Raw genomic sequence first — 19,120 nt, 5'->3', positions numbered from 1 at the left:
CTTTTAAAATACAAACATCCCAAAATCATGATATACCATACATAATCTCAAAGCACTTCCCATGGTAAAGTCGCGACATTAAGATGTAAAGGTTTGTAGTTGTCCTCTTGGTGTGAACAAAACAGAAGTGATCAGTGCTTTGCTCTGATCAGGAGAAGATCTTCGTCAAAACGATTTGTTAGCGGTTTGCCAGAGCTACAGGAAAATGTGTGATTCCTGATCCATTTCTTAAGCATGAGGATTGTGTCTCATATCAGAGGAAATTCCCTCAGGCCACATATTTTACACTCACCAGATGTGTTGCATTTATAGACACACAAAGGATATCCTGTTGAAAATGCTAGTGATGAATATAATAAGACTCACAGCGCGTCTATTGACTACTGTATCATGTGTACTGAGACTAAGAATGAATCCTCTTAGCCCCTGAATCCTCTTAAGGACAACCTGTGAGTTTCCACTCAACATGCCTGCATTCCTCCTGGGCCACAGTCATTGGGCAAAGTCAAGTCAGACTATCTGGAAACAAGGTAACTGCATCTGCTCCTTGAAGATCATTAAGGACCCTTTTAGAAATTATATACCAAGGTAGTTAAGGAGGTTAGGAAGGCTAAACAATGTACAAAACAAAGATTTAGTTTTTCCAGCAGAAAATGACTTCATAACTCAATAATTATGAATTACTTAATTATTTTCTAGTGTCACGAAAAGGTGCAAGTAACATGTTTTTTTTAATAATGATTCCATAGCGGCTTTAATTTACACATTCTGGTATTGCATGGCGATTCTGTCTCAGTGGGACATTAGACAACTATCATCATTGCTAAAAAAGCAGCTGTACTTGTACTGTGGTCTACTTGAGTTCACAATATTTATCTATAAGGGATTTTTTTCAAAATAATTGAGCTTTTGTTTAATATTTATGGTTAGCAGTGAATAAAGCTATGAATTCTGGCATAATTTGGCAAATAGTATAGGCTTTTAAACGTTTTAGCCTACAGGTGCCTCCTCATGTGAAGCATTCACAGTACAACATTAGCATTTAATTGGTGAGTTGATGTCACCTGATGAATGTTCATTGGCTTTAAATTGTTTTACTCTCTTTTAATTCCCACTGACTTATGAGAAAAATATGTGCTTCCACAAAATGCTGCAGTGTTCATCAGCTAGTCTCAAGTCAATGAGCTAAATGGGGCAAAAAAGTAGCTGTGGTTACAACTAGGAAAAAGCTACATAGTCAGTGGTACTTCTCTGTAAGTTCAATAGATTCAGTTGGGAAATACTGATTTATGCAGCTTTAAAGATTTGTTGTAATTTCGACACATTAATACATTTAGGAAAGTACATGACAGATATCATTCCGTTTTTCATTCAGTTTTACAGACGACTTCTTCAGTTATAAAACCCCTGTCCTATCAATGAATGACAGAGATGTGTTTGTATGTGTGTAAACTGTACGTGAGTTAAAATATTAACAACTAAAGGCAGATGTGGCAAATAAATTGGTTTCATCATCAACAAAGCTGTTGATGATAAAACATGAAGACACAACTTCACTTTTCTTAGCTTCTCCTCACCGGCATCATCGGCATATTTCCCCCTAAATATTACATAATTGTATTTTAATAATTTTTGACAAAACAAAAAGATCATTAGTCTGAGTTATTTTGTTCAAATGACATAAAAAAAAGTAAAAAAGTATAAGTCTTTACTGGGTGAGTGCTCACTTACAGAGAAGCTGATGGGTCTGTAGTCCTTCCCTTCTTCCATGAAGGACAGAAACACTACAGAGAGTGTAATCAGGGATAAGAATCGAATTACAATTAACAATATAATAAAAAAATATATAATAAATACATCCTATGGAGAAAGATCTGCACAAGGCAAAACAGTTTAAGTTCATTTTATTTGGTTTTATTTTATTTTCAAAGAGCAACGGTGAAAATCTCCTTTACAGTAACAGATCGTCTTGAATTCATTTTGAATAGAATGAAAGTGAATAAGCCTGAGATATTACACACAGCTGATTTCAGACAGTGAATTGTTTTCGTGTAACTTAGATGTAAAAATGCCACTATTCAGAAATAGGGCATTAATCTTGACAGAAATCCTCCTTTAACATGTCTTTATGTTCTGTCTCTGCATGACTGCCAAAAACACACAGAATGAAGTTAAAATTTGACTCTTGTCATTTCCACTGACCTTGCAGGAACAGATATATCTTCCTGGAAAAAGTCCAACTGTGAAATCTTTGATGATTAAAAAACAAAACAGAACCCTCTAAGATGTGGAAAAAAAGAAAAGGTCTTATTAACAAGGGGCTGTTCATGGTTAACTGAGTAAACCTGCTTCTTGGAAGAGTGGCAGCTTGTCCTCAGAGAAAAGTCTACCATCTAAGAGTTCAACATTTTTGGAATTACTTAGTCATACTCATATCTGCTTAATTGCTCAGAGTGAGATGGGCGGATCTCTGTTTGTATGCTACGTTTGAAGCTACTGCTTGATGTCAGCTTCTTAGCTTAGCATAACTACACAATGGCGAGCAGGAATCCGCTGACCTCGTTCCAGCAGCACATCTTATCCAGACCTTTTACTCTCACTCCTCATGTGCATATTTGTATCTGTGACTCAGAGAGATATGCAGAATAGTAAAAGCTGGACTCCACTTTGTATTATAAGGTCACAAGCAAGTCACAAGTTCCTTCTGACCCAAGAGTCTGGGTAAAAAGTGGCTAACACATCCACCCTCAGACCACAGTGTGCCGCAGTGTGACTGACTCATTCCCCTGTCATTACTTGATGTTTACGCCATGTGCAAAAAAGGCTCTGCTCACAACTTTTGAGCAAATGGTGGGCTGGGGGGGGGGGTGGATGGATGGTAGCTGCTGCTCTCTGGGCAATGCCGGGGCTGCTGATGCTGAGCTGAGCGGCTGTATAGCAACAGGCAACCAGCTCAACAAAGCTGCAGGTCCTCTGGGGACGTTATTAGAGCCGCTGCTCTCCTTGGAACAGCATGAGCAATTTATCTGTCAAATAACAAAACATGCACATACTGTACAGTCCCCAGGAGAAAAAGAGGTCTCAGTAATATATTATATCATGTGAATATTGAGTTTGACTGTGAACATTAAAGCTGAAAAATTGCAGTAATAAACTCATACAACTCCAGGGAACACCATCAAGATGAGGTAAATATTTGTACTGCAGATTTCACGCAATACTTAAGCCACTGTCTAAGTGCTCCTGAGCAAGGCACCTTACTCCCCCCAACACCTGCTCCCCGGGCGCTGTGCATGGCTGCCCACTGCTCTGTGTGTCCTCCTGTGTTCACCAGATGGGACAAAAGCAGAGAACAAATTTCCCCCCATTTGCATGTCGTGTGTGTGTGCATGTGTGTGTGTGCATGTGTGTGGGACCAATAAATGTATCTTATCTTATCTTATCTTATCTTACTAGATCTAGAGTAAGTATTGGACTTTTTGTCATAGGACAAAAAAGATGGCTTCAAATAGTTAGAGATGTGAAAATAGCGAGGCCAAGGGATGTGGACATGACACATTTCACATGTCAAGTCTATATACCCCTTCAAAGTGTTTCAAGTTTTATTAATTGCACGTTTTATTTTATATAATTTTGGTTGGAAATACGGCTCAGGGTAAAGTAACTAAAACTTAAATGTTAAAAGGAAAGATATGTGCAACATACCAAATAAGATAAGGGAAATGGCGTAATTAGTGCTTGGTTCCAAAAAGTGGCAAAGATTAATGCAAACTTTATTTTAACTTGGAGACAATGATTACTCAGAGATCTATGGCTTGGTTTTGGATCTTTATGGACAGAGAGTTGAGAAGAGCAGCCATTCTCCTTTATTCTTTTGCGCCGAATATAATAGTTATCAGTTTTGTCTGTATTTATCAGAAGGAAGATAAACGCAGATCCATTCATTGGACAAGGGTTAATATTGAGTGTGTTTTTTATGACCATGGCCCATGGATTGAGCCTTGGGGAACGCATGTATATTGTATTCTTTTCTATTGTCATGATGGATACAGTAGATGTAGGGGATCAACCGCCCTGTCGCTGCCACGAAGAAGCATTCACTGGAAACTCGACGGGAAGGATGTCACTTCCTGTTTGTTGGCGTTCCATCAAAATGCACGCTGTTGCGGTTTAATGTCCCAGTGTCAGTAGTCCTATATTCCTTTGACAATGCCGCAGCTCTAGAATTAATTTGCGTTTCTCAATGATTAATATTTATAAACTTTATGTTCCAAATCCGTATGTCTTTCTTACGTACTGTAGGTCACTATGTTCCAACCTCAGCACGTTCCCTTATGTAAGACTTTAATATATTCCATGAGGTGGTGGATGAGTGACTACAATCCAGCCGGCTTCAGTTAGACAGTGGCGATAAGCGTGCATGGCCATTCATTCAGAAATATGGGCCCATTGTTAAATTCAAACTTCTATCTCGGCGTGGTAGTAAAGTAGCAGGCACGTGGAGGAGACTGGCACCGCACGGGGGCAGGAGGAGGGGACGTGCTTGTGCGCAATGGAGAAAATGGGGAGTGGGAGGGATGAGGTGGTGGGAAGGGGGGGGGGGGGGGGGTATTCTGCATGTATCGTCATCTCAGAGTTTGGAGGAGGAGGAGGAGGAGGGCCCGCCTTGTGGCTTCCTGGCCCCCTGCACCGGACGGGTGTATTATAGATGCGCATGTATCCAGGCAGCCGGGCGGCGGAGACCACTACTGGACGGGTGCAATGTAACCGGAGGTCGGGAGAGACTATAGGACACAGCCCTTAACCGCGCGGGAGGGGAAGGTTTAACCATTAACCAGCATTAACCATTGAGGCAGCTGCGCGGAGCCGGTAACCGCACATAAGGCGTGCGCACCGGCGTCCACGCCTCAGCCTGAGCGCGTTACCAGGAGCTGCAGGACACATGCAGCAGCTACCCGGGGTCCGTGTTCTCTCACTCATCTCCCCTGTGGACTGCTGACACTGAAAGGTAACTCACCCCCATGCCCCCCCCCCCCCCCTCCCCCCAGCTGAGGAGCCCCTGTGTGACTGTACCTGTTGTTATTTCAGAAAGAGACAGACAGAGACTGTAAGAGCCACAGCTTGTTCCCCCTCGGTGTATGAAACATGTGTGAGGGTGACAAAGAGTGGAAAATGACGGTGCATGCGCTTTCATGATTTTTGCATGAGTTACAGACTCGTGGTGATAGTGGCGGTGACACTGGTGCGCAGCCCCGGTGCTGGAACGCGCAGCCCCCTGGCCCTGTTTAAATGAGCAGCAGAATAGAAGAAGGAGGGCTCGTCTATTCAGGCCTGACCAGGGGAGCACTAATTTACGCCTTTGCCATGTTGGGTTCGGGCGGTGTTGGTCCTGACTACTAAGCAGAGGATTGTTTCAGCGGGGAAAGCCACAGTCTGTGTGCGGATGTCGCAACATGCAGGCGGATGAGAGCTGTGTGAAGTCAGCAGCATTGACACTGGACGCCCACAGTGTGGCCTTCAAAATAAATGGGGTCATGTATTTATTTATATAAGTGAAAAAGCCAGGGAACATAGTAGGTGACATCTGTGCCAGATGTGAGTGGTCACCTTAGAGGCTAAACTGACTTAAATAGGCCCAAAATATATTTTTCAGTTTATATTCCTCCTCTCGTAAAAATGTGTTTTTAAATGATTCAGCGAATTTCTGTGATGCTTGTAGATAAGGGATTCCCAAAGTGGGGTCCGGGGACCAGGGTTCTTGGAAGGTTGCAGCTGGTCCCTGGTAAACTACTGAAAGACTGTTTGACTATTTTGGTCCTGAAGTTCATACACTTCCTGCCATAAAACATTGAAAAACAAAAAGCTTTTCAAATAGCGGTTGTTGTTCTACTTAAAGGGTCTTTAAAGTGCAAAAGTTTGAGAGATTCTTGGTTGGGGAATGGAAGTAAGGAATGAAGGATGTGTCAGCCTCAACCACACTGTCATATTTGTTTTCACAAACAGGAATAGTTTACTTAGTCCATTAGCTCTGTTTGATTTAGAGCTGGTCATGCCACCTTCAAGTTTATGATTATTCATAATTAAAATATTCAAATACCTTTTTTTAGGCTGTTAATTGTATTTCTGTTATTTGGGAAGCATGTGTCCTTTACATTTGCTTAGATTGGCCTTTTGTGTGTAACGTTTCAACTTAACACATATTTCCCACCTGGCTTCAGGATGCGCTTGTAGAAGGATGGTTGGGTTGTTTATTTTGAAAGGTATGGCAGGATTAGTTGTCTTTGCATTGCGTTGGCTTTGCAGGTGGTGCGTGTGGTTCCAGAGGATGTATGACTGAACCTCTGTTAATGGGGGAATATTTTTAGCCGGCGGGAGGAAACTCGTCGATGGATGAAACAGTTTTTAAACTCACTGTTGTATTCTCACTGACGTCTGCCACAGTGCCAGTAACAATGACCTCCACAGAGTCTGTGGAACCCCAAAAGAAAGTAATGGTAGTTAAAAAAGTTTTCATCATCCACACTTGCTGCCAAATGTTTTTCTTCAAGCTGTTTTATTTTAAGTTATTTTATATCTCAATTTATTATATATGTATATTATTGTTTTCTAATAAACTTAATAGAAAAATACTGAACACCACTATACTTTATATTTATACAACTACACTTTCAGAGGCAGTTGAGATCAACTATGTATTTGGGAATGTAAAGATTTGAAATTAATAATTAATGAATTTGTCCTTTTCCCAGGTGACTTTCCACCCTGGTTGGGGAGGTACTTTTCTGCAGCCGTTAACTCAATCCTTGTACTGCAGACCTTTAAATATCCCCCTTGAAAACCTCCAAGCAACCACGTGGTGTAAGGTGAGACATTCCCTGCCTGGTACACTAACCAGTCTGACATGATCAGCGGACTGAGAGCATGACCAGTCTGCGCTGCCCTCTGGCCACTTCAGACCTGTGATTTAGACTGTTGCTGTACTTTGGAGGACTGTTTTCAATTAAGTGACTGGAGGGGATTTCTGTGGTGAGTCCCCGAGCCCATTGTTTTCCCTTCTCTTCTGTGTCGATCAACTATGCTTTCTTCTTTTTTTTGTCAGCCTATCCTGAGCACCTTGCAGTGAATGGAGAACATACTGGTTCTGCTCCCGAAGCACCGACAGGAACACAGGCTCTGCAGACGCTCAGCTGCATGTGCCTTGCTGCAGGTTTTTTCTCACAGAGCAGGTTTCTCCTTGTCTTCAATAGCGACATTCACTTCCTGTAAACCTCTTTAATGGGATAAATCAAGTGGACTGATCAGGTTCAATACCAGATCAGGTAGACAATTCTATTTTGACCTTGCCAAAACAGTTAGGCCAAGGCACGCTGAGCTTTCTTTGTCAAGCCCACTGTCTTCCAAAGGCTTCCGCATGGTACTTTGGTTGAAAGAACAAGAAAAACTCCCCGACATCGACATGTCCTCCGGGGCCAATGAGGTGAAGAAGGAGGGAGGCCCCCTGACACCGGCCTTCCTCAATTCCAACTGCTCTGTCCAGCCGGTAATCCTCACTCAGGGCTCTGAGGAGGTGAGCCCAGGAACCGGGGCTGAGTTTGAGCTCACAGAGGTCACATCTTACCCAGAGAGGGCCGGTGAGACCGGGGAGGGTGAGGAGAGGTCAGAGATTGTGGTGGCGCTGGACTGCCGAGCCAACGCAAAAGGTCAACGGGAAGAGGACGCTCTCCTGGAGAACGCAAGCCATAGCAACGAAAGCGACGACACCAGCACCGACCAGAGCCCGGAACCACCGGTGCCACTCAAGGAGACCTCCTTCACCATCGGCCTACAGGTGGTTTTCCCTTTCCTGCTGGCCGGGTTCGGGACAGTGGCAGCAGGAATGGTGCTTGACATCGTCCAGGTGAGTGATCTAAAACATATAGGGAGAAAACAGCATATACTCGTAAAAAATTATGTAAGAATCTAATAAGAAACTGCTGAAGCAATATAAAATATATCCAAAAAAATATTCTTCATATCAACAAAGAGGGTCCTACTCCTGTAAACAAGAAATGGAAATGATGGATGACATAAATGTTTTGGATTCTTAGAAAGATTATGGGGAGTTTCAGAAATGTAACAGCTGAAACAATTTCGCACCAACAAATTTGGAGTGTTGCTCTAGTTGTATTCAAATTACCAGAAACCCTAATTCAGACATTAACGTAGTGATTAGAGCTCCACTTTTATTCCCTTTCCTTACAGACCACTTACTTGGGAGAAACAACAGGATCTCTGTCTTATTTAACCCCCCAGTAAAGTTCATCTAAATCAATCTACTGTTTAACAGTTGTGTTTCTGAGCAGAGCCGTTGCTCCAGGAAGACTTTGTGAACTGAGTTGTTAAGGGGCCATGGAGCATTTGAAATAACTGGTTAAGCGATCCCTGTTGGCTGTGGCATGTCTGGTGCTGGCCTATCTGATGGTATGCCTTCAGGAATGCATGGATGAGACAGTGTCACACGCTATTCAATTAGAAATGTGAAGTTCTTTTATAATGTCTATCTTTCCTTCACTGTACTGACCGTCCTGCTCAGAATATATCTAAGTGAAATGCCAGCCAGAGTCTTGTTGTCAGGTCATATATTCCTTAAAAGTCAGCTTGTGGTGCAGATAAAGCTGGAGGTGTCAGGCTGCCTGGAGACCAGTCCAGGCACATTGTGTACACGCACACTGATGCCAACATGGCAGACCCCAAGAGCTCGGCACACAGGGGAGGGGGACAGGCAGGGGGATAAGTGTTGTTTCTTTGAGCACCTGAAATGGCAGAACACTACTTGGGCTAGAGTCTGAGTGAAAACAAAACACAGTGCGGTGTCAAAGCCTCTATTACTATGTGGTTACGTATTCTCACTAAACCAGGAATGCAGAGGTTTGAGGTCAAAGAAGTTTTCATGCTGCCTCAACTTAGGCACCATGCTGCTGCGGTTTCTCCAGTTTCCAAAACACTCAGTGCACAATTCCTTCAGAGGTGAGGCAGGGAGGCAGGAGATACAGATGGTACAGGGCCTTGTCGTTCCCCTCGAATCAGCCATCCTCGTGACCCTGGGCAAACCTTAAAGAAATGTTTGCTATGACATGCAAAGTGAAACTTGTCTGAAGCGCCTGTTCTTATGAGTTCATCCTGAGCATCTAGCAGGTTGTCTCATTGCCTAATGCCCCTTCCATCATACTGTGAAACGCTAACTCAGCTAATCCTCCCTGCCCTTGCCGGTAGGTAATTGTCGCTCCCTCTCTCTCTTTCTCTCTCTTTGGTTTGGTTTGACCGTCCCAGTTCCTTTGCTAACCGTAAACTAGAAAATTCTAAAATGTTTAAGCCTGTAGTTAATGTGCCTGTCTGTCTGTCTGATATTAGAAGTTGCGGCTTGGATCAGTGCATGACTTGCCATTATGCACAACTCTCTATAAGACTTCTTTGAAATCTGACCTTTTGAACATTGTTCACTTTGACTTTCTGTGGAATACATACACACACACACACACACACAAAGAACTTCTGGCCTCAATCCCATTCGAGGTTGGCCCAGAAAGGACTGTCCAGACTGGTATAGAGGATGAAGACGTCTGCATATTTCTGCTCAGCTACTTTGTAGCAGCAGTAGCAGAATGACCTAAAACTGTCGGTCTCTCCCCACCAGGGTGCTCGTATATTTTTCCAACACGTTTTAGATGAAACCCCACGCACTTCTTTTTTGGTTTGTGTTACTGTGTCGGCCACTGCCTAGGTATTCGTCATATTGAAGTTAGCATGGTTTCATCTAAACTGGGTTGATAGACACCATCACAGCCCCAGACATGTTGTTTGAAGCTGACCGACTGGCTCACTTGGACTAAAGGTTAAACATGGTTTGTAAAGGTCATGCGTCGTTAGTCTTTTTGGGAATGCGAGTGCCAAAGCTCAAATAGATGATTTGTGACTTGCAGTCACATAACACGGTTATAGCTTCTATCACCTACAATTCTGTAATATATACGATCAAACTATAAATCAAGACTGCGGTGTAGTGTCATAGTCAGTTGTGCATATATGTCTGCCTCAGAATCTCGCTGTCTGTCCTGTGGTGTCTGTAGACTAAAAACACCAAAATAAAGCAAATATGTTGGACTTAAGCCTCAAGAACAAACACAGGCAGCCGTAAACAGGAAATCATAGTAGACATAAAGGTTTAACACCAGCCAAGCCCTCACTGCCCACCAGACACCATTTCACTCAACCACATCCACTTGCCTGGTTTTTACTCAGGAAAACAGAGCGTGGGTTTATTCTCTCAAAGTGATTCATCTTTCCAGCTACTTAGTTTCACTATCTGCCCCTGCTGAGAGAAGTTTCAACTCTTTTTTATATTTAGTTTGTAATCCCGCCCCAAATTACGAATATATGATCCAATGGACCAAACATTTTTTTCAAAACATTCAATGGTGTTCAATCATTTGCATTTGATTGACTGCTTGGCTTCATATTGGTCAGCCTTGGATTCATTAACAACATATTAGCTCACAGTTATTAACACCTGACAATATCAGTACTTGGTTAGGATGTGAGTGAAAGAGATTGAAAGGATTAGCAAGTCAGAATGCTTTTGTGTTGCACTAAGCCCTGGCTAATCATTCTAGGTTGCTTGTCTGCACTTCCCTTGGGCAGCGAGGTCAGGCTTTGCCGTCTGTCCACCCTCATCCCATGGAGGCCAGTAGTCCAAATCTTCTCTTAGACTCTGCGTAAAGCTTGATCAAGATTTTTTGTAAAAACGTGGCAGAGCTTCGTTTAATAACACCATTTAACTGAAACTCATTTGTGTCACTAGGAAACGTAATCTGTCCTTATACTTCCTCACAAATGCACTGAATGCAGGTCCTCTATGATCATCAATGTAATGCCAATAAGGTCGTGCTGCATTGCTGATGCTCATCTTTCATGATCAACTCCAGCACAGCCATTATGTGACCCTCCATGGCGTGTGTTAGCATGCGAGTCTGGACCCTAACTGCCATTTGTGCGTCAGTATCAGGTAAATGAAACACACACCACCTTGTGTAGTGTCTGGGACACTCTCAGAGTGTAATTTACATTGCATGCCATCATGTTCAGCCTCTCACTTAGTACAGCAGTACAGTGATCACAAATAAAATGGGGCCATGTTACTCAACTGGGCAACTCGACCCTTGTGGGGCTTGCATACCAGAGCTCCTATAGGTCTGTACACAGAGGTACTGGGGTTGTCCTGTAGAGTTCTTAGAACCGAGGAGGTCCCATGAGGAGGGAGGACTTGTTTGGCTCAGAGCCAGTGTTCCATGGAGACAACAACATATATCACCACAGGGAGGCAAAGAGGGAGATAGGGGATTGAGACAGAAGTAGAGACAGAGAGAGAGAGAGAGAGAAAGAGAGAGAGAGAGAGAGAGAGCGAAAGCTTGAAAGCATGTGGCTGTTAAAGAAGAGAGGAGCGCTCACAGAGGTGCTCAGAAGGCTGCTGGGTTGGCAGAGGGCAGTGAGCCAAGCTGAGGGGTTGGCTGTTAGAAGGGAGCTGTGCTTGGCCGGATGACAGCAAGTGGATAGACAGAAGGAGTTTAACCCACACTAGAGTTTTGATGCCACACCTACTGATACAACTCAGAGTGAAGTGTGGATGACGCCCCTTATCAGCACTGTACATCTGGATGCACAGTGGGAGCAACACACTTAAACAGATATGCAAGCTCGCTGGTGTGAGAAATGCAGGCCAACTGTGTTTGTATGTAGCTTCAACGTCAGCTAATCTCTATTTTCCTGCCCTTGTCTATTTTCTCCTCTCCCTCTCTTTTCTTTTCCGTGCCATCCCTCAGTGAATATTGATTCAGCTTGGGGCAGACTGGACTGTAAGTGCTGGGGGCCTGTGGGAGCAGCTCCAAAGATAAGCACTTTTACTGGAGAAAGATCGGAGGCCCCAGCCTCAGCAACTGCTTTGTTTCTGGCCACAGTAGACCCCAGACCTGCTATCACTGCACGAACTGCAATGGATGCCCAGTGGAAAGTGGCACTTGACCAAGCCCCCGCCAGGGAGGAGGGTATCAAGGGTCAGGTCTAAGAATACAGACTATAACTTTCATGAAAGGCCATCTACTAGGATGTGGAAACATTGGCTGAGCAACCACGTGCACTAGCATGTGCTAAACATGACTTGTCATTTTCTCATTTAGGGCCACCAGCTGCTCAAGTTTAGATTTCCTTTGGTTTTGGGGGCTCATGTAGACAGCACACATTTAGCTCCTCTATGCTGAAGTAGGGGCTGAACAGTAAGGCCAAGGAATGTAATGATACCCCTTATGCTACAGCACTCTAATCTATACATCAAGTGTTTAGACGCTTCACCACCAAAGTGTGTCCTGCTGCTGTGGAGTTATTATTTCCACCATGGTACCTAGTATACTGACCTGTACCTGCTTCCCATTTTGTTTCACTTAATTTATTCAGCATTAAATTAGTTAAATATAAGCCCATTGTCTCTTTATCCAATGCTGTCAAGCCGACATGGTTTTCAGTCACCACAGATGCTACCATGTTTTTTGCTTGGAATGTTTTTCACGGTGTTAACAACTTATTGCGTCCACCTTACCCCCACTTGTTGCCCTTATTCTACTGCTGTATTTCAGGATTGTTGCACTGCAGCTAAAACTAGGAACGAATATAGGCTAATGTTCAGATTCTTAATTCTGCCTCGCCTCTACAAAGCTCCAGTTTGATGACTGTTTCTCCAGCTGGTGTGAAACCACCAATGGGCACAAAACTCGACCTGGATAACAACAAATTGAATATGTGCTTTAGAGGTGTGGAACCAAGCTAGAAACTCTACATACTCTTAAGATGAAATGAATTTCAAAATTATATTAATGGTTTTATTTGATTTTTGAATACTGTGTGGGACAATATTAGCTATTCATATTTGCACCACCAATGTGTATTTACAGAAATGTCAGCATGTGAGTAGTAACATAATTAGCATAACCAGTGATGTATAATACATCAAACATTCTAGTGAGATATGAGGTCTCTATTGTGAAAGCTTCAGTTTGTAAGATTTAGGGGAAAGGGATCTATTGGGAGAAATTGAATATAATCCTAGTGGCATTGTCATAGTGTGTAATCGCCTTAACTATACAAATTGTAGTTTTCTCTACCCTAGAATGGGCCTTTATATTTATATACTTTATATCTATATCCGGAGTGGGTCCTCTCTACGGAGCCCGCTTTGTTTTTTACAGTAGTCGAAACAGGACAAACTAAAAACCTTTTGAGTTTTTAAGACAACTGAAGGTTCCCACAGGTTCTCTGTCATGTTTGGAAGGGAGGGTGTGGAGAGGGGCATTAAGCTGCAACATGCAACTTCACCACTAGATGTCAATAAATCCTACACACTGAACCTTTAAGTAAAGTTGGAAGAGGGGAACCAAAAGGGAAAGGGGAGAATAAATGGCAAAGGAGGACGGTAATAAATCACTTCAGCATGAAAACCCACTGACCTTGTTCTTGTTAAAGGAGAGCCAACGTGATACTGTAGTCTGCAAGGTTTGTACAGACTATCTGTTCTATCGTATAGCTATGAAAGAACAAGGTCACACAGACCCAGAGACATTCTTCTCCCAACTAAGGATTTATGTGGTAGATGTATGAATAACAGTGTGTTTCTGTGAATCAGATATGTTCCATGTCAATATTGTGGTTTATTGACTATTGATTGTGATATTACATGTCATTGTTGCAGCACTGGACAGTGTTTACGGAGGTGTCGGAGGTGTTCATCCTGGTACCAGCGCTGCTGGGGCTCAAAGGCAACCTAGAGATGACACTGGCCTCCAGACTTTCCACAGCGGTAAGAAATGTTACAGTGTGTGAGTGTGTGTGTATGTTTGTGGTTTAATCGTTACTCTAAGTTGCATTGTCCCTTTGTGAGCTTGACCCACAGACTGTTTAGAAAAATGTCCTACTGATTGCGCAATGAACATTTTACTTTCTAAATAGCAAAAGAATACTTTGTATTAAATTAACATTAGCATTACATTCAATTTGTATTAGAAACCTAGCTTGCATGTACAGCATTTATTCAATCTAGCGAATTTTACAAGTTACATTGTGTTTTATGTCACAGTTAGTTAAATATGACTTTAAAGAATAATCGTTATGTTTATATTGCATCCAATGAGCTGAGCAGATCAATCCTCGCTTAAGAAATTGTTTGAAAAGTGCATTCTGCATAGTCTGCAATACAGATATTGATCTGAGTAATCATGCATCAGTAGGTTATGACTTAAGATCGCATGATGTGAATTTTCAGAGCAATGTTTCTCCTGAATATCTGCGTTCCTCAAGGTTAGGTCTTTTAGTATGTCCTATACCAGAAAGGCCATAGTTTTGTATTGTATTCCATCTATTGGAAAGATGTCTACACAGAATTTATGTCTTTTATTTATTTCCTCTGTATAATACCACAAAAGTCCTTCTGGAGTCATAACTTGGAGGATTGTTTCAGTTGTTCCCTCCAACGTTACCCAATCTGTCTCATTTCCTTTAATCTTTATGATCCATCAAAGCTGATTGTTGTTGGGGTCAGAGGTCATATTGCCAAACGTGACCTGAGTTTATCACAAACTGATAGCAACATTCCTGTCCTCCTCCTTGTGTTTCTAATAGTATTACTGACCCTGCCCAACTGTTTCACCTGAAGCTGTAATAAAAGCAGGTGTCTGAATTGTTTCAGCTCTCAAACCTCTGTCGGAATATGTTAATTATCTCCGTCTGAGTAGCAAGAAATGATGTGAACAAAAATGTATTTGCATTCTGTGGAAATAGCAACTAAAATTGACAGACAACAATTTAAAGTTGAGAATAGCATTATGCTAAATGGGATGTTGTGTATTTACTTTGGCTCTTACGTCAATGTTTAATCATTATAATAATAATAAATAATAATACAATTTTATTTGTATAGCGCTTTTTAAAGGTACCCAAAGGCCCTCAACATGGTAAAAATAGTGACAGTTCAAACAATACTTCAAGGTCAAGCAATCAGAAGACAGTTATTTTACATTAAAAAAAGCAGTGAAGATGGCCCTGTCCCCACAGGTTCGGTGCTTGTACAGGGTTAGAGGTGTTAGGAGGTTGGTTTTGGTGGATCTAAGTTTGTGTGTATCATTGCGTCGGTGGAGGAGGTCAGAAAGGTAAGAATGGGGCGAGGATGTGGAGGGTTTTGTTTGTGATGAGGAGAATTTTCAATTTCAATTATTTGTTGAATGTGAAGGTTTTGAAGGACTGGGGTGATATGGTCTATGATGTGGGAGTAGGTGAGCAGATGGGCAGCTGAGTTTTGGACTTATTGTAATTTGTTGATGATTTTGGTGGATGTGCCGTACAGGATGCTATTGCAATAGTCGAGTCGTGAGGTGATGAAGATGGGGTGAGTGTTTCAGCAGCTCAGGAGGAGAGGGAGGGGCATATTTGGGAAATGTTTTTTAAGGGGGAAAAAGTCTGGTTTTGTAATGTGGCTTACGTGGTTTTCAAAGGAGAGGGTATGGTAAAATGATGACACTGAGGTTACGGATGTGTGTTGATGCGGGAACAGTGCAGCAGTCGATGGAGTGGGAGAAACTGTGCCAGGAGTTGGTGATTGATTTGGGGCCGATGATGAGGATTTTATATTTGTCACTGTTGAGTTTGAGAAGTTATTTTGAATCCAGGTCTTTATATCTCCGAGGCAATTTGTGAGGGTGGAGTGAGTGAGGGATTTGGTGGAGATGTAGAGTTGGATGTCATCAGCATTGCAGTGGAGATGGAGGCCATGGTGGCGTATGATGTTACCAAGGGGAAGTGTGTTGAGAATAAGAGGAGGGGACCAAGCACCAAACCTTGGGGGACAACTTGGGAGACGGGCTGTGTTGGAGTTGGATTTATTGAACCAGTGAAGTGCCGGTGATGTGGAGGGAGGACTCAAGGTGGATGAGGAGGATGGAGTGGTTGAAGGTGTCAAAGGCAGCACTGAGGTAGAGGAGGATAAGGATGTTGAGGAAGTAATCATCCGAGGAGAGGAGGAGCTTGTGACTCTGATTAGTGTGGGTTCTGTGCTATGATGAGATCAGAATCCGGATTAAAATGGTTTGTATAGTTGATCGGAGTCCAGGTGGGTTTTGAGTTGGGAGGCGATAGTACGTTCCTGTGAGAGGCTAACTCTGCTGTGTTGGTAGAGTTACAGGTTTTCCACCAGTAGAACCTGATGCTACATTATCTGTCACTTACTCTTACTTTATAATGCCTCTTTCAGAGCTAACAGCACCATTGTCCTTTTGTGTATTATGAGGGGTCACTGGCCTTATAACATAGCTGAACAGAGGTTAACAGCAGACTCCTTAGTTATTAAGTTATAAGAGAGTTTGCCCAGTGTTGCTCTTAAGCGCACCAATCCTCACATTCTTTCCACTGTTATAGGAAACAGGTTACGGGGCTGATTAGCATTGCAGGCAGTGGCCCACCCAGCAAGGACAGCTCAACTAATTTACACAATAAAAAAATCTGTTACAATAATGTAACAAGAGAATTAGTCAGTTGACAAAAGTGAGTCACTATCTACACATCCATGTTCCCAATGCTGTGTTTCTTTATGCCTATACTGTATATCAGGCTACAAAGCTGCAAGTATTTGTTGCAAATTTTTGCCAAATTCTTATTGGATCAACTGAATGTATTACTAATTATGACCTCCATTATATTATTTAGTCAAAGTGTTAGAATTGTATAATTATTAATCAGCAAGTGGATTTAAATACATTTACGCTTCAAAAAGGGATCCAGCGATGTGATTGGTTATGAGCCAATATGAAGTGTTGGTAGTGATCGGGCCGATTTATACAGCTGCTCTATTCTGTTAAAATCTATGTTATTCTAAATTTGCATCTACTCGTACATACCATGTCCTGCATCGGTACCTGGACACTTTGATAGAGGGAGAGCTAATGGAGGGAGCTAGAAACAGGGTCTGAAGTTTGGAGGCATTTCACCCTTTAAAATGTAATTGTTGTTTATTTTGAAGATTTTCTTCCAGGTTGCTGGTGCTGTGTGATAAACTATAAGACAAGATATAATAGACTTCACTGTCCTTGTGGGAAATTGGCCGTGGACATCACAGTGTCTGCAGTATGAAAAAACAATGAAAAACAGCACATAGATTAATTCTTCGCACATGTATCTACATGGATAAAAGATTTGCATTGTCATTATTATTTTAATAATAAAGTTTAATAAATTTAATAAATAATAAAGTCTGATGTTTCCTTAGATGGAAAAGAATGATCCCACTCTGTATTAGATTGATGGGCCAATACACAAGGCCCAGGTACCATTATCGGTATTAGGACTGAAAAAGTCTGATCAGTGCATCCCTATCTAAAACTGATACAATAATATTCATCACCTGTTACAGCCAAATTCAAACATTTATTTAAGAGATGACTCAATGTAGCCATGCTACAACGTTGTCTGTCAGTATTATTGAGTGTTTTATAATTAGTATTAGTTTAAATAAATGTTAAGCTGTTTTTAGTTAGTGCTCTGTTTGGATAAAAGTGTCAGCTAACTGTAATGTTTGAGTTATGTTTCAATATTAATTCAGCTAGCAGAGTTTGAGGTTAACCAATGTACGATTTGGAAGTTGCTTCAACAATGTTTCACCAACACTTTCAAACTGACTTTGTGGCTGCTTTATGTTTGGAATCACAGCTCTGTTCAAAGTAATGACAATAACTGAAAATGTCTTGACATACATCACTGTAACATACAAACCATAAAATGTAGAAACCACGATACAAGCTGATTTCTTCCGGACAGCAACGTTTTTCAGTTCAACATAAAAGTGTTCTCACTTCCAGCCTCACAAAGCAGACCAGAGTCTGGTGTTTGTCCTGGGACATTACTGTTGGCTCTCTGCTGGCTGGCCCCAGCGGGACCACGTTTCTTTCCACGCTGCCACTAATAATGAGCAGATTAAGACCACTGTAAATTTCCTAATGCGCTTATTACTGACAAAAATCATGTAATCCCTCATACTGGCTGGCTGTAGGAGTTTTCCTTTCACATGACTGTGTTTCCTTTTTTATTTTTTTTCCCTTTTTGTATTTTTAACCTCTTTGTCTTTGACTGTTTTTCTGAAATGAGGCTTGTCCCTTGTTTTCATTATCATTGGTCTGACTAAAAAAGTGTTTTGGGCTGTTTTCTCAGTTTTCTCTCATTCCTTCTCGTGTTATTGAGCTAAATTGATTGTAAGGATTTGGAAAAGGATATTTTGTGAATTATTGAAACTTGGCAGCACCTGTAAATTGCAATGCAGGTGCAACAGCGTGCCTTACACGATAATCCGAGATTACGACCACTACAAAATCCTACTTAATCCCCATTTTGTGTGTATTAAATGTGTTGACAAACACTCATCATGTTTCTTTGGATTCCAACCTTGTAAACAACAGATTTTCCAGTGAAAAATAAATGGTATTATAATTCAACTGAAGCATTCAAATCTCAGGCTATTTCAGCCTCTCATGCGCCTTGTGTCATCCATCATAATTCATTTTCACAGGAATGGCTATGAAAATGAATTATGATGATCCAAAAACTAATCCAGCCGACCCCCCCCCACACACACACACACACACACACACACACACACACACACACACCAAAAGCAAAGAAATTGGCATCATAATCAGACACATCATCACATAACACCAGGCGATGCTAGCGTGAGCTTCATCTATGTGCTGCATCACTTGTTTTAAAGCAAATTTTCAAAAGCTAGAGTTGCAAAATTGTTGTATGTAATAATTGCTCCTTAAATTAGATCCTGAGGAGGTTTAGAGATTTAGAGATTTCTGTGTGAAGCAGCTACATGAGACTCTTGACATGTGGTTTAATTGATTGTGTGATGCTCCCAGTGCTGTGCTCTGATGTTTAGTTTTCTCTTATCTGGCCGCCTTAAACTCACTTAGCCGTGTTTATGGCATACCCTGTTAGCGAAGGCGTGACGGTTATTGCAGGAGATGTCCATGTGGACATTAGCATGCGATCGATGTAC

The 19,120-nt window shown here is 41.9% G+C and overlaps 1 protein-coding gene across 1 annotated transcript in view; it reads left to right on the top strand.

Moving 5' to 3' along the window:
- The first annotated feature begins 4,900 nt into the window (after positions 1-4,900).
- The window catches only part of slc41a1 (solute carrier family 41 member 1), a 29,901-nt gene continuing 15,681 nt past the window's right edge, over positions 4,901-19,120 (top strand). Inside the window, exons 1-4 of the mRNA XM_053411461.1 lie at positions 4,901-5,008; positions 6,750-6,863; positions 7,100-7,897; positions 13,772-13,879. Coding sequence (XP_053267436.1) covers positions 7,412-7,897; positions 13,772-13,879 — 594 coding nt within the window. The 5' untranslated portion in view covers positions 4,901-5,008; positions 6,750-6,863; positions 7,100-7,411. The remainder of the gene's footprint in view (positions 5,009-6,749; positions 6,864-7,099; positions 7,898-13,771; positions 13,880-19,120) is intronic.

The sequence above is a fragment of the Pleuronectes platessa genome, chromosome 2 (genome assembly GCF_947347685.1).
Source record: "Pleuronectes platessa chromosome 2, fPlePla1.1, whole genome shotgun sequence".
In the NCBI taxonomy this organism is placed as follows: Eukaryota; Metazoa; Chordata; class Actinopteri; order Pleuronectiformes; family Pleuronectidae; genus Pleuronectes; species Pleuronectes platessa.
This window is presented reverse-complemented; position numbering and strand designations above follow the sequence as displayed.